The sequence below is a fragment of the Triticum dicoccoides genome, chromosome 5A, assembly GCF_002162155.2.
Source record: "Triticum dicoccoides isolate Atlit2015 ecotype Zavitan chromosome 5A, WEW_v2.0, whole genome shotgun sequence".
In the NCBI taxonomy this organism is placed as follows: Eukaryota; Viridiplantae; Streptophyta; class Magnoliopsida; order Poales; family Poaceae; genus Triticum; species Triticum dicoccoides.
Window position 1 is genome coordinate 609,918,392 of NC_041388.1, and position 15,247 is coordinate 609,933,638.

Below are 15,247 nucleotides of genomic sequence, written 5' to 3' on the forward strand. Positions count from 1 at the left end.
ACTAGCATTTCTCAGTGCCGACTAGGCTATTAAATTGGGAATGTACAACTAAGATTTCAGCAAGACAGCTCTTTTCATTGTTATTATATCATAAAAGAAATTACATGGTGCTTCAACTTCTCAAGTCTGAACTGTTTCTGGAACGCTGCCAGATTTGGTCGTTCCTCACATCCGCTGTGCAACGCCGGTCGATGACAAAGCCAAGTGGTTCGCCTTTTGGCAAGAGAATGTGGGTGGCCATGGCGAAGCATTGTCTGTAGCTGCAGTAGACGACAGGACCATGAGGCGATGTCGGAAAGGGACGGATCAAAAATATTGTGTGGGCCGAATAAGCGATGTGTTGTGCCCACATGCGTATGCTTTACTGTTCTATTCTTTCTGTTCATTATACCAGGCTATCTGACGGGCGCTGCGTGACGCCGCGCTCCCGGCGCTTGTAATACTACTAATAACATAGAAAATGTTGACCATGCATTAAAAGATGATGAACTTTTAATCATGTATATAAAAATGTTAATCAAGCATGTGAAAAAATGTTGAACAAGTTTCTAAAAATATTGATCAAATATTTGAAAAATGTTAAATCTATATAGAAAAAATGTTCACCATGTAATAAAAAATGATGATGTGCATAGAAAAAATGTTCATCAAGTATTTGAAAAAATTTAAAAAGTGTGTATAGATAAAATGTTGATCATGTATTCAAAAAATGTTAATTAAGTATTTGAAAAATGTTAATTAAGCATTTGAAAATTGTTTAAAATATGTATAGAAAAAATGTTGACCATGTCTTAAAAATGATAAATTTGTATTAAAAGAATATTAAACATGTATTCAAAAAATGTTGTTGACACATACAAAAAATGTAGAATTAAAACCAAAAGAAACAAAGAAATCCGAAAAAGGAAGACATTAAACAAAAAATGAAAAAAACCGAAGAAACAAATGCAAAAAATGAAAAAAAATGAATGCAAACAAAATAAAAAAACAGAGAAGGAAAAAAAAGAAACCCAAGAAAGAAACAAAAGGCTGAAGAATAAAAGAAGGAAAGTAAGCAAGAAAAGAAAACCCGATAAAAACAATGAAAGAAACTGTGAAAAGCAAAAAAAACAGAGAAGAAATAAGAAAACCAAACAAAAGAGAAGGGGAAAACGGAAAAAAAACATAGGAAACCGAAAAAAAATGAAAAAATAAAAGGAAAAGAAATGAACCAGTGTAAGAACCGGCCTCTTTTTGAAATGCTGCGAAGCAACGAGGAGATCCCAGTCACCAATTTTAACTCTATTTTTTACGAAACGGACCCCTCAACCGGCCCTACATGTATGGGCCATATGGGGATGCGTCCATCACGTTAGACTGGGGACTGTGCCAAATCTCTTGAAGCATATCTATCATCATGGAATGGGAATTTCTCCATGCGGCTTTTGGCCAACGGTGCTGCTAGCCATCATCCAATGGAGAAAATCAGTCAGTTCGCCATCCGTCCGATTCTAGTCGCATGGTTCTCAAGTGAGCTTTGTGTAAAACAAACACGTGAACATTATTATCCCTTCGACTTGTACAGACGCGACTGTCACACGACCAACACATACCCATTAGTGTTGTGGGGCTGGCCAAGTGCCGGCGAGATGCTGCTACACACCCATCGCTCTGTTTGCAGCAGCGCGTGCTCCTCCTGCTACACACCCATCGCTCTGCCTGCAGCAGCGCTCGCTGCATCTGCAGCGGAACACCAGCACGTCTGCAACGCCGCCGGTCATGGAGCGCGACCACATCACAGTGCTGTGGTAACAGCCATCCCAGCTCGCTTCACAAACACAACCACCCCCTTGCAAACAAATCAAATGTAGCAGCACGATCTCAAAACTTTTATATTTTTGCCGATGCGACCAAAATCCAAGCCACAGACATATCACACATTTCTATTTGCACTGTGCATCTATATGGACTACACTGTTATTTCCATGCAAAATTCACTGGCTATACTGACGCCATATTTGCTGAATACTGACGCCATGCTGACGCTATACTAGTCAAAGTTTTACAATAAGACTATCATCTATCAAGAAGTTTTGCACGCAAAGCAATAAGCACATTCAAGTGTAATGATCCAGAATCTTTCGTGTCCTTGTGTAGACAGTTTCAAGTCACAGGCAAGGGCAATTGCTGAATCTTGGGTCCTTCTGTAGACAGTTTCAACTCGCAGGCAAGGGCAATTGCTGACTCCTGGAAGACGCCATGGTTTTTACAGTCTTGCAGGACACCTGCAAGGAAGGACACCACAGTATGTTATCGCTAAGCCTGAAGGACACATTCAAGAACATGTATCGACACATTATCTTCTTAAACCCCAAAAGGGGGAGAACTACTTTGTCCAACAGGAAAATCAATGGTCAAGTAACCCTTCACTGTTATTTTTTAGAATATAAGGAATGCAAAAACTTGTCCCTCCAGTACAAATCAAACATGGTGTCATGGGTTAAGATGAGATGGCCGAATGAAAACAAATGGCATGTTCTGCATATAAACCAAATGACAACTTAAGAAACAGTGGACTCCCAAAGCTGAAAAGAAAGAAGTGTAAAAAGAAGAAAGTCAGCATAATTAAGTCCACACCATCCCGGCAACAGGCTAAGGATAGAGAGATGCTACTATGTTGGCAAATTCTATTCATTCATTAGATAAATACATTAATCCCTGAACTTTTTAATTGCAAGGAACAAAAGCCAGAATAATTGATATGTTCCCAGGTGAGAATATTAAATCGAGTTAAACGGGGGAAATACATTATTTATAATGACAGGAGCATGACTACACATATCTCACAATTCAAACTAGTGACATCATCTCTTGCTGGACGCTACAGTGAAGAATAAAATTTATAGCTGCATGAAATGAACAGAAGACATGATTTAGAAAGAGATACTGACCAGCACACAACACACTAAAACCCAAGCAAAATTGAATCATTCAAAGTTTATCTTTGCTATGACGCATACTGGTTCAGTTTCGCATGTATCCAAATTAATACTTTGGATGAATAACATGGCAATTACGTCAGATTTGAAATAATTATACCGTTGACATGTTTCATAGTTACAACAAGGAAAATGAATTCACCTCTGGACCACTAGTGGTGATACCAAGAAGAATTTAGTATGAATCAGGAGCTAGGTGTAGTATGGAATATGCAGTAGGAGCACGGCAAGAGTGCAAAATAAGAGACCATCTTAAGCATAAGACAATTAACAGTTACTCTGTATAACATTTATGGTAAAACTAAAATTATGTTTTTTGAGCGAGCACAATGTCATGGAGTTTCTTACATTTATTAGTTCTTAAGGGGCCTCGGGTAGTTGTCGAAGAGCTTGGGCCGTTGAGGGCAGAATGCGTTCCCATCCCTGATATCCTGTATTTTCTGATCAGATAGTTCTACTCCCTTCCTCAAACGTTTCTCCATCTTAGTAATCTCTCCACTACCCCGCTCACCATGTATGTATTTATAGAGGTACCTGAACCATCAAAATATTCATTAAACAAATGCTAACAAAACAATTTTGAAGCACACACACACAATTTGAGTTTATAAGAAAGCACAAAAGGAACAGTATAAGTGGTGAACCTCTAGGAGAATTCTTCAAAAACAATAAAGGGGGTCAGAAATGTTCGAAAGTCACGGTGGAGAAACTGTCACCTTGATAACATGACAATCAAAAATGACTAGCAAATGGTCCAGACAAGAGCTACATGTTGATTAGCACTGTGATTTATGACTAACAAATACCCCCTCCGTCCCATAATATAAGAACGTCTTTCAGGCTAACATAGCTTGAAAAACGTTGTTATATTATGGGACGGAGGGATTACCTATCATGAGATTAATCTTTCTGACTAAGGTTATGGTGTAATGAGAGGTTTATTTACAATGTCTAAAAGATTTATTCACATTTCAGCAAAAATGAGGGGAATTTGTATCTACCTTTGCCTGATTGGCATCATGTTATTGAACACATCAGTCACGCTTCTGAGCTTGATAACCTCCTCTGGTCGCTGGGCAGCGAGACCATCCGAAATACCGAACTTCATCAACTCCTGTATGAAAGATACGTTAGTGACAACCAGTAACACCTAAATACTCTCAACACAGATAAAACTGAAACAGGCAAGTTATTTGCACAAACCATGGGATCAACTAACGCGGACTTTTGAAGGAATTCATAAAATTTGATGCCTTCCCGATCCTGATCTTTCAGGTTCTCCATCACCGTTGTCCAAAAAAGTGCTAAATGCTGATCTACCTGCATTACAAAGACAAACACACCAGTTATCAATACAACATCGATGGATATATATGAGAGGATTGAATAATTCAACGTCTTTAAAAAATGAACAGCGGATCGCTTGATATATCAAGTACAACAAAAATTTGCCTTACTAGTGCATTCATAGCCACAATAGACTGAGGCGATGAGTACTACAGCGGATCGCCCTCAGTCTAGAGGCAGACCTACTCATCACCCTCAACATCACAATAGAACCAGGAGCATTCATAGCCACTCTTTAATTCAAAGGAGCATAGATCTATCACAACTTATGCACTGATATAAACATGTGCATCCAGAATAACAATCACTTTTGGCACAAACAATAGCAGAAACATGGCAGTTGTAACTAGATGGGCATAGATTTACAGTGTATCAACCAACTAGATACAACCAGAAGGAGATTAATCGCCATTTGGCAAAAGTCCTTTTTAACAGTGATTACTTATTGAGAACATGAACACATGAACATGAACAGAAGGAGATTACTTATTTTGGTACAGAACAGGACAGGTTAAACATATCTAAATCAAAAGAGCACATGAATGTGCTGAAGCATAACCCATTTAATGATGAAACAATGACCAAAAATATCATGAAACATGGAACATTGCATGCACCCAAGCATGAACATTGCATGCACCCAAACAGATCTAAATGATAACAGAGCAGGACAACGTACATTTCAGAACCATGACAAGCATAAATCACAGCACGCATGGGCACGTATCACAGTTTCGAGCAGATTTTTAATAACAGATCTAAATGATAACAGAGCAGGACAACGTACATTTCAGAACCATGACAAGCATAAATCACAGCACGCATGGACACGTATCACAGTTTCGAGCAGATTTTTAACAGATCTAAATGATGACAGAACAGGACAGGTCAAACAATATGAGAGAATAGGGCAGATCTAACGAGATGGTTGAACATCTAGTACATGAGCCAGGGGAATGTCACATCTCCAGATGTACCGAGGTAGGGTTCGTCACGAGCAGAGAGAAGCACCTGTTGGGGGTTGGGGTTGGGGTTGAGGACGGGGGCTGCTGCCTGGGCCGGGGCCTGCTGCACGGCGGCGCCCCTCTGCCTCCCCTGAGCGCGGCCAGGGCCGCCACGGCCAGCGCGAGCACCGCGGAGAACGGCGGCCATGGATAACCTGCGGGGATGAGGTAAGCTTGGCGAGCAGAGATGCTGGAAACCCTAGAAGAAAAGGAGGGGAAACAGGATTAGAGTCGAACCAGGAGGTCCAACCGGTGGTGGTGGGCGTCTCCTGCGAGCGATCTGGGGCGGTGGGCACCTCCGGCGAGCGATCAGGGGCGGTGGGCGTCTCCTGCGGGCGATCTGTGGCGGCGGGCGTCTCCGGCGAGCGATCCGTGGCAGATGGGGGAGATGTGGCGGTGGGAGGAGGATGGACAGAGGGGGCACACCGACACCGGTATATATACCGGCGGCGTGGCGGCCCCCACCTGTCAGCCTGCCTCGTACCGCGGCGGGCGGGAGGAGGCGCGATGGGGGCCGTTGGAGTTGGAGGAGGCGGGCCCACGCGTCATCGAGCGAGGGCTCGAGCGATGTGGGGCCGCCCCCTCCTTGGCCTGGGGGCGCCGCGCCCTTCCTTTGCTGGTGCATCTTGCTGGGCCGGTTCGGTTGGTTCATCGTCGGTCCAAGCCTTGGCTTGGCTTGGCTGCTGCTGTGTGTGGAAGGCTCTGCGTAAGGAAGAAGAAAGAAAGAGGAGGGGAGTGAAGCAGTGAGCAAAACAATAATGGCCATTGAGAGGAGGGGTGGGTGGGTGGGTGCACGCATACATACCTGTGCCCATTCATGGATGCCCATTGAGAGAGAGAGAGCGAGACGCCTCGGGGCTGAGGGAGTAGCCGTGTTTCACCTGCATGCAGCAGTAAAGAAAGTTGGGTAAATAAATGAAAGGGGAGGCTTCATTTTTGACCGCGCGCGGCCCCGTGGTAAATTTAATTATCCAACGGATACCGAGGGGTCCGCGTGGTCTTCACGCCAAGCCCCATCCCTCTGTACACAGAGAGGAGAGGAGAGGAGAGGGCACGCGCGAGCAGAGTTCCTGAAAAGCCTACACACGCGTAGGGTAGGCTCCTGCAGCCCGGATCAAATTGAGTAGAGTATCGTACCATATCACCCGGTCATGCAATGCAATCTTCTCAACTTGACAGATTTGCTCGCTGACTGCACCTTCTTGTGCAAGGCCGTCGCTGATCAATCAAAGCCATTTAAACAAGAAATGTTGGTTACTAGTCAGGCAACAAACACAGAATGACAGTAAGAGTGCTGAATTACTGAAACCCTAACAAATGCACTCCATCAACTGAAGCAAAAACTGAAACAATAATACTCCATGCTATTGCTAGCAGAACAAGCACTACTCACCAGCTGCTTGGCGTGCAGATGCAGCTGCAGCTACAGCTACAGCTCCTTGGCGAGCACTACTCACCAGCTGCTTGGCGTGCAGATGCACCTACAGCTACAGCTCCAGCTCCAGCTCCTTGGCGTGCAGATGCATATCTGGAAATGATCCATCTTCCTGAAACATATAATACTCATCAGAACCTGCAACTATCATACTACAACAAGATACTGGGACATGGGGGGACACAGTAATTTACCACACCTCAGCTTCAGCAACTGATTCACCATCGTCACTTCGTCAGTGCAGACCATGTTCGACACTAGGCCATAAATTCGACAAGTGCAACCACAACTCAAGCAATCCTTCAGGAGGCATGTTCTCATCAGAGTACGCTGACCTGAAAAAAATTACTTACAGTTAGTCCTTTAAGCAAATATGAGCTTGGTGGAGTTAAGATAAACATGCAAGAACTAAACTATGTTCAGCAGCTGTAGCCTCTGTACAATTGTGGATATGTCTGCTACCTACAATTGCATAGCAGCAAGGCAGCAGCAGCACCTTTTGGCATATGTTGTTGAAATATTTTGTGCATCCAGTTAATTCCACCAAGAACGGAACACTAAGCAAGCAATGAATGCCTATCCAGTAGCAGTTTTAGCTACTAATAAGTAATAACAGTGAGCTAAATGAGGTACAAACTGAAACAACCACCTTAGCTAGTACATGAGCATCAACCACACACGCATCATACAAAACCTAATATGATATGAATCAGAAGCAAAGCCTCATAAAGGACCTCATCAGGCCACCCTAGCTAGTTTGGTTGCTCTCCTGCAACCCACACATGAAAAACAAAGAAAGAGAAACCCCAATGCAGTTAACAGGAAGCAGCAGAGAGAGGATATAAAATGTAGACTAGGAGCATTACCACCATCTCTTCGAGCTTGCTTGGGCCCAAGATTAGAGGTGCTGGTGCATCTGTTCGGTGGCTGCATCTCAGGTTCTCGAATGCCTCCTCCAGGGGTATGTTCTCCTGCAACATGAAGCAGCACGGACTTCAGGATCACAACAGCAAGGATTGAAGAAAGATCAAACTCATTGCTAATACTTTTCGGCTTTAGCAGCTCAGTTGCACCACTTGAAACAAGGGTATATATAATTAAAAGAAACTCTGTCCCTCTATAGCTACTACACTTGCAGCAGCTCCATTGCACCACAAGTGAAAAATAAATATAGGAAGACCATCAACGAAACCACTAACATTTAATAACAGGCCACAACTTTCGACAAAATGATAAACACTAGTACACCAACCTGCCAAAGTCAATCTTGAGTTACTACTATATATTGTGTTGCTAGGACAAAAATCAAAACTTCCTACCACTCACTGGATTCAGATTTGAATATGTTTGCTCGGAGTGTACGATCAGTTTAGGATTAATGATCAAGGAAGTGGCCTTTTCCAAGACCCAACTTGCTCAGATACCATGGAAGGATTTGCTCAGAATATATGATCACAGAAGGGGGCCTTTTTTCAAGAGCTAACCTTACTCAGATACCGACAAAGGTAAGAAAAGTAGTCATATTATGCAACCCATGAACAAAGCAAAGTTACATGGTTTACACTTCAAGCAGGAAAGGATGCACGTGAAAGGTCATTGTGGATCCATGTTCAATTCAGATTTTTGCATGCTTGCTCAGAATATATGATCAGTTTAGGATGTTAATCAAGGAAGGAGGCCTTTTCAAGAGCAACCATACTCAGATACCGTCCTTGTGATTCATCACAGCAAGCATACAAAAATGTATGGAAACTAGTCATACTCATGCTACCCGTGAAACCCAGTGAAGTACATGGTTTACAATTCAAGCAATAAAGGATGATGCAACAAAAGATCAAAAGACATTGTACAAACGATATCAGCATGTTGACGAAACATGCTCCAAGTACAGCCAAACATTTTGGTCTATAAAAGAATACTATATACTGCATTGGATATCGATCTTCCTTTATCATGTCACATAAGCAAGCCTGAGGGAACTCATGGGGTATCCGATTAATAAAATTGTAGAATGAATCTGAGATAGGAATATTTCTCACACATCTTCCAGAAGTTGAGCCATATTAATTAGCTCACCAATGCTACAACTCTGACTTACCACACAGACTATAAATGTCTGTATCAGCAATAATATATCTGAGTTAAAATCATTGGTGCGAACATGGTAGATAAATGTTGCACCGATACTTCCGCAAAAATAAAATACAATAATGTTGCAATGATACTTAAGGGCAAGTTAACCTTCCCCGCGCAGGCCCTCTCCTGCCGCACCCCTCTCACACCCTCAGGAACAGCCACCTATTAGCGTCAGTGGGGAGTAGAGACAGTTTTCTACTTGTCTCTGTTATCAGTCACACTAACGGAGTAGTTACTGAGAGAAGTAGCATCCATTATTCTACATCTGCCTCTGTTAGTTATTGCTTAAAAGTAGTTAGTTGTATATTGCCAAATCAGCATTTTTCTGAGAAAAGGTAAATCCCTGAATCAGTAAACATATCTGCACCAGAGCAGCACATAAATTACAAGAACCAATATCGAAGAATGGCGATGCACAAGTAAACTACCACTTAGGGGTAGGTTGGTACGTGGTGATCACTGATACGACTCAATTCCTACAGATTGACAGGAAACTCAGTACTACCGAAACAATCGCTTCCGGTTTGATCGGATTGGGTCTTAGCCCTCCCTACCTAAACAAACCCTAATGAAGGTCCAACTCCTAGAGGAAATTCACCGGCAGCACAATGCAATAGCTGACTGGCATGCAATATGAAACGACTTTGATACACATGCAATTGACGCACCTATCAAGCAGTTGCCAGCGGTTTCCAATTTGTGCATCCACATCATCAATCTCCTTTTCTAATTCCTGAAGCATTCAAGCATAGCATCAACCTAAAACAGAGCAAAAATATATGTCAAGAACTAACCCATAAATTATTCAATAGTATGTTAAATTATTCAATAGTATGTATAGATGACCAACATCAATAGTAGCTCCACCAAAGAAATCTCTCCAACTAACAGAATTGGGGGATGGCGAATGTAGGCATAGAGATCAGTGGTAAAGCCACACGGTGCAGCTTTGTTAACAAGAGCAACCAAGACCCTTATACTTCTAATGCTGACATGATATACATCAATCGTTCTATTTTTTAGGCTAGGGAAAGACTTTGCTGCATTAAGAAAGAATTGTCACAATCATTTTGACATAAATAACGCAAGGAGGAGCTTGTGCCAGCGACCAAGCATAAGTGCCTAGAGCTAACTTGTGAGCAACTCTCAAACGTATACTTCAATGTAAACTAACACAGAACCCTTGTAGTATAACTCTGTTGATGCTAGTTCAGCATTTTGTTCCAAATGAACACGTAACATAAAGGTGGAAATGCAATCAAGCAGGTGTCAACAGTATATGCAGGCCAGGACCGAGTGAAAGTTGACTAATTCAGGATGCAGTTTATGATGAAGAGATCCATTCATACAGTCTAATTTAGGATACGGTTTATGATGAAGAAATCCATTTGTTCTGTTTAGTATCTCCATCTGTTTAGTATCTCAACATAGAGAAGTACAAGATGGCGAAGAAGGCCGCAAAGCGAGCTGTTGGTGAAGCAAGGGGTCGGGCATATGAGGACCTCTACCAACGGTTAGGCACGAAGGAAGGTGAAATGGACATCTATAAGATGGCCAAGATCCGAGAGAGGAAGACGAGGGACATTGGCCAAGTCAAATGCATCAAGGACGGAGCAGGCCAACTCTTGGTGAAGGACGAGGAGATTAAGCATAGATGGCGGGAGTACTTCGACAAGCTGTTCAATGGGGAGAATGAGAGGTCTACCATTGAACTAGACGACTCCTTTGATGAGACCAGCATGCGTTTTGTGCGGCGAATCCAGGAGTCTGAGGTGAAGGAGGCTTTAAAAAGGATGAAAGGAGGCAAGGCAATGGGCCCTGATTGTATCCCCATTGAGGTGTGGAAAGGTCTAGGGGACATAGCAATAGTATGGCTAACCAAGCTTTTCAACCTCATTTTTCGGGCAAACAAGATGCCAAAAGAATGGAGACGGAGTATATTAGTACCAATCTTCAAGAACAAGGGGGATGTTCAGAGTTGTACAAATTACCGTGGAATTAAGCTGATGAGCCATACAATGAAGCTATGGGAGAGAGTCATTGAGCACCGCTTAAGAAGAATGACAAGCGTGACCAAAAATCAGTTTGGTTTCATGCCTGGGAGGTCGACCATGGAAGCCATTTTCTTGGTACGACAACTTATGGAGAGATATAGGGAGCAAAAGAAGGACTTGCATATGGTGTTCATTGACTTGGAGAAGGCCTATGATAAGATACCGCGGAATGTCATGTGGTGGGCCTTGGAGAAACACAAAGTCCCAGCAAAGTACATTACCCTCATCAAGGACATGTACGATAATGTTGTGACAAGTGTTCGAACAAGTGATGTCGACACCGATGACTTCCCGATTAAGATAGGACTGCATCAGGGGTCAGCTTTGAGCCCTTATCTTTTTGCATTGGTGATGGATGAGGTCACAAGGGATATACAAGGAGATATCCCATGGTGTATGCTCTTTGCGGATGATGTGGTGCTAGTTGACGATAGTCGGACGGGGGTAAATAGGAAGTTAGAGTTATGGAGACAAACCTTGGAATCGAAAGGGTTTAGGCTTAGTAGAACTAAAACCGAGTACATGATGTGTGGTTTCAGTACTACTAGGTGTGAGGAGGAGGAGGTTAGCCTTGATGGCCAGGTGGTACCTCGGAAGGACACCTTTCGGTATTTGGGGTCAATGTTGCAGGAGGATGGGGGTATTGATGAAGATGTGAACCATCGAATCAAAGCCGGATGGATGAAGTGGCGCCAAGCTTCTGGCATTCTCTGTGACAAGAGAGTGCCACAAAAGCTAAAAGGCAAGTTCTACAGGACGGCGGTTCGACCCGCAATGTTGTATGGCGCGGAGTGTTGGCCGACTAAAAGGCGACATGTTCAACAGTTAGGTGTGGCAGAGATGCGTATGTTGAGATGGATGTGTGGCCACACGAGGAAGGATCGAGTCCGGAATGATGATATACGAGATAGAGTTGGGGTAGCACCAATTGAGGAGAAGCTTGTCCAACATCGTCTGAGATGGTTTGGGCATATTCAGCGCAGGCCTCCAGAAGCTCCAGTGCATAGCGGACGGCTAAAGCGTGCGGAGAATGTCAAGAGAGGGCGGGGTAGACTGAATTTGACATGGGAGGAGTCCGTTAAGAGAGACCTGAAGGATTGGAGTATCACCAAAGAGCTAGCTATGGACAGGGGTGCGTGGAAGCTTGCTATCCATGTGCCAGAGCCATGAGTTGGCTGCGAGATCTTATGGGTTTCACCTCTAGCCTACCCCAACTTGTTTGGGACTAAAGGCTTTGTTGTTGTTGTTGTTGTAGTATCTCCAACTAACAACGGAATGATACGAAACTAGGTCTAGTAAACTACTAGACCAAAAAACGAAGAAAAAGAAGTAAATCATTATCTGACAAAATTGTGCCCCAGTAATTTAACCGTTTCAGCTTCTCAAGCTAGTCATCAGTAGCCGACGAAGTCAGGGAAAAAAATGATTCCCTTAAACAGCGAACTAGAGCAAATATATAGCGTACCAATAGAACCAGGAGAGTGTTCATGCATGGAAGAAATGCATACCTTGTCAATCAGCGCTGACAAGACTTTTTCCTCTGAAGCAACCTCGGTGAGGTCGTCTGACTCCTCTGTAGCAGCCATATATGCCTTCTTAGCTTCTTCTGCCCCCTCTGTGTCTTCTCTTTCAAGCATGGAGTTATATAGTTTTTTCTGCATTCCTCAACAATTAAGTACTACTCAGACTCCACGGTAAAAAAGTTCATACATGCAACAAACAAAAAAATGATGTATGGTAATTGTCCCTCTGACCCCACTTAAAAAATTCACATCGTACCTCCTTGTTGACAAGGCTCGGGAACTCTTGACGCTCCTTGCTAACAGACTGCAATGTAAGTAATAATGACACTATCACTAAAGAGTCCGCGACGTACTGACAGAAAATACAGATGGACCAGGATCATACCGATGCAGATGCCAGCACAGCCAATGCCCGACTGACATTACAGAGCTGCTGTTGGTCATGTTGTTTTGCTTCTATCATTTCTTCTTCTTCCCTAGCAGTAGGCCCAATCATTTCCTTTAAAGCCAAATCTTCTTCAGCGGCCTCCTGTTCTGTGAGAATTGCCTTTTCTTCCTTCTTTTGTTTTGCCTTCTCTTCTTTCTCTTTCTTCTTCTCTCCTCCTGAATAGTTGCATTGAAAGCATTAAAATAACTGATTACATGTTCAGTAGCAGCATTACGCTAAGTTAAAATAAACAGGTAATAGCTGAGTGTTAGCAGCAATCCCGCTTGCGCAGGGTCCGGGGAAGGGTCCGACCACTTGGGTCTATAGTACGCAACCTTTCCCTACATTTCTGCAAGAGGCTGTTTCCAGGACTCGAACCCGTGACCTCATGGTCACAAGGTAACAGCTTTACCGCTGTGCCAAGGCAACAGCATAATTATAGACTAATCAGCAGAAATTAAGTGATTCTCTTTAAATCAGTAGAACTTGAATCATCACGATCTTACGCAACCAACATTAGATCAGCATATAAACAGCTCTCAAAACCTTAGGTTCATCTAGACATTCTCACACACAGCCACAGCTCTTACTGCTAGTTTGCCAAATGCCCCTACAGCTCCATAACAGCTTTTCCAGCAGAGCCAAACCCCAACTGCTTTCAGACAAGTCTCAGCCCAATAGAACTGGACACGCATTTTCTCATAAGGTGTGCATCTAGAAGTTGTTCATATGATATGTTGACAGTTGACACTACACTACATGGCCTTAAGTAACAAATAAAGGCATATCAAGAGTTCAGATAAAAATTTACTGCCATCGTGACATTTTAGTTATATGCCCTTTCCACTAGACATATTCTAGCTTTACCATGGAATAGCATAAACCATGTATAGCTTCTTAATACATATATTGCATACAAGGAAGACATGAATAGGCAAGACACTTGAGGTTTAATTATGAGAAGGGCATGACAGGATATTAGACATATTCCAAATTCTGAGGCAATGCAGGGCACATATGTTACCATGGGGTGTCAGAAAAAAAAGTAAATCAGATAAATGAGTTTCTGAATTAACAAGAGATAAACAAACTAATAAAATAAGGAGCCAGTCCGTACCCGCCCGCTAAAAACAAAATATGAAGCACGGGTTCAAAGAGAGCATTCATGTGTTAGCTTCTCACACGTACTGCCTGTGTAGGTTTCGTACTTGTGCCAAGTATTATGGTTGCACTGACAAACGATGTAAAGTAGTATGCAAATTTTCAGTATGGATAACCTATATATGAAAAAACAACACGATCGTGTTACACACCTTGATAAGTTCTTCCTGCATCTCAAGGAATTTCAGTTTTCTCCTCCTCTCAGAAACTGAATCTTCAGATGGCAATACTGTCCCAATTGTATCCACAACTTCATCTGGCAAAGAAGACGCTGTTGCTACAACAGCATCCACGGGTTTCGTTCTCCCAGCCAGGGTAAAAGCTCTGACAGCATTAGCAAAGATGGGTAAGCACGCAAGCCAAAACAGAGCTGTTCTAGCCACTAGCCAGTGGGAAATACATTAACTAAATTTACCTTGAAAGTATGAGAAGAGAAGATGGCACAACAGCAGGATTAAGTGATAGATCCAACCAGTCTTGTAGCTGGGCAGAAAATAAAATTGCAAGGAATTACTACCAAAGTTTAATATCCATTTACAAGGTAGCAGTTTAAAAAATTGAACACAAAGAAGTTGTGGTGAAAGGCAGTGCAATCCAACTTCAGATATGCTTAATTCTAAGTGCAAGCTGAGGCAATGGATGCTGTTTTCCTTCAACAGTGCGTCAGGATAAAATGTAAAATGAACCGGCTGATGAATTCATATCTGTATATGTCTGCTCAGAATAATATATGATCAGTTTAGGGTGTACAATCAAGGAAGGAGTCCTCTTCAAGAGGCAACTTACTCAGATACCGGCCTTGTGATTCATCACAGCACTGCATACAGGAGGTCGCCGGAGTAGAGCCGCCAGATCTGGACCGGCCTGACGCCGTTGACCTTCGGGGTAACCAGCTGAAACGGGAGATCAGGTCGACCGGCTGGAGAGGGACGAAAGATCCCGTTTTTTGAGCCGCTGTTGGCGCCGGCGCCGGCCCGGGGGAGGGGGCAAATCTGGATCCGCGGTTTGGGGACGGGAAGGGGCCATAGGTGGAAGCGGAGGCGGGTAGGCAGGGAAGTGGGGAAGGGCTAGGCATGCGGCGGGGAGGAAGGCCGGAGACGCCGGGTCGCCGGCGCCGTGCCGGAGGAGGGGGAAGTTTGGATCCTCGACTCGGGGGTGGCAAGGCAAAGTCTCCAGGGCATG

General features: G+C 43.4%; 1 protein-coding gene, 1 non-coding gene and 1 pseudogene across 2 annotated transcripts; all 3 read right to left on the reverse strand.

Annotated features, from left to right (window-relative positions):
* Positions 1-1,845: 1,845 nt before the first annotated feature.
* On the reverse strand, positions 1,846-5,868 carry LOC119303366. The gene is made up of 6 exons (XM_037580491.1): positions 5,567-5,868; positions 5,337-5,484; positions 4,182-4,298; positions 3,980-4,092; positions 3,327-3,512; positions 1,846-2,264 (listed from the first exon to the last, which is right to left on the reverse strand). The coding sequence occupies exons 2-5, from the start codon at positions 5,475-5,477 to the stop codon at positions 3,332-3,334; spliced, it is 552 nt and encodes a 183-aa protein (XP_037436388.1). The 5' UTR covers positions 5,478-5,484; positions 5,567-5,868; the 3' UTR covers positions 1,846-2,264; positions 3,327-3,331.
* Positions 5,869-8,392: 2,524 nt separating this feature from the next.
* On the reverse strand, positions 8,393-8,498 carry LOC119304521. The gene has a single exon (XR_005148335.1). It is a non-coding gene; the product is annotated as a small nucleolar RNA Z118/Z121/Z120 (small nucleolar RNA).
* Positions 8,499-14,776: 6,278 nt separating this feature from the next.
* LOC119304522 lies at positions 14,777-14,891 on the reverse strand (annotated as a pseudogene).
* Between the last annotated feature and the right edge of the window lie 356 nt (positions 14,892-15,247).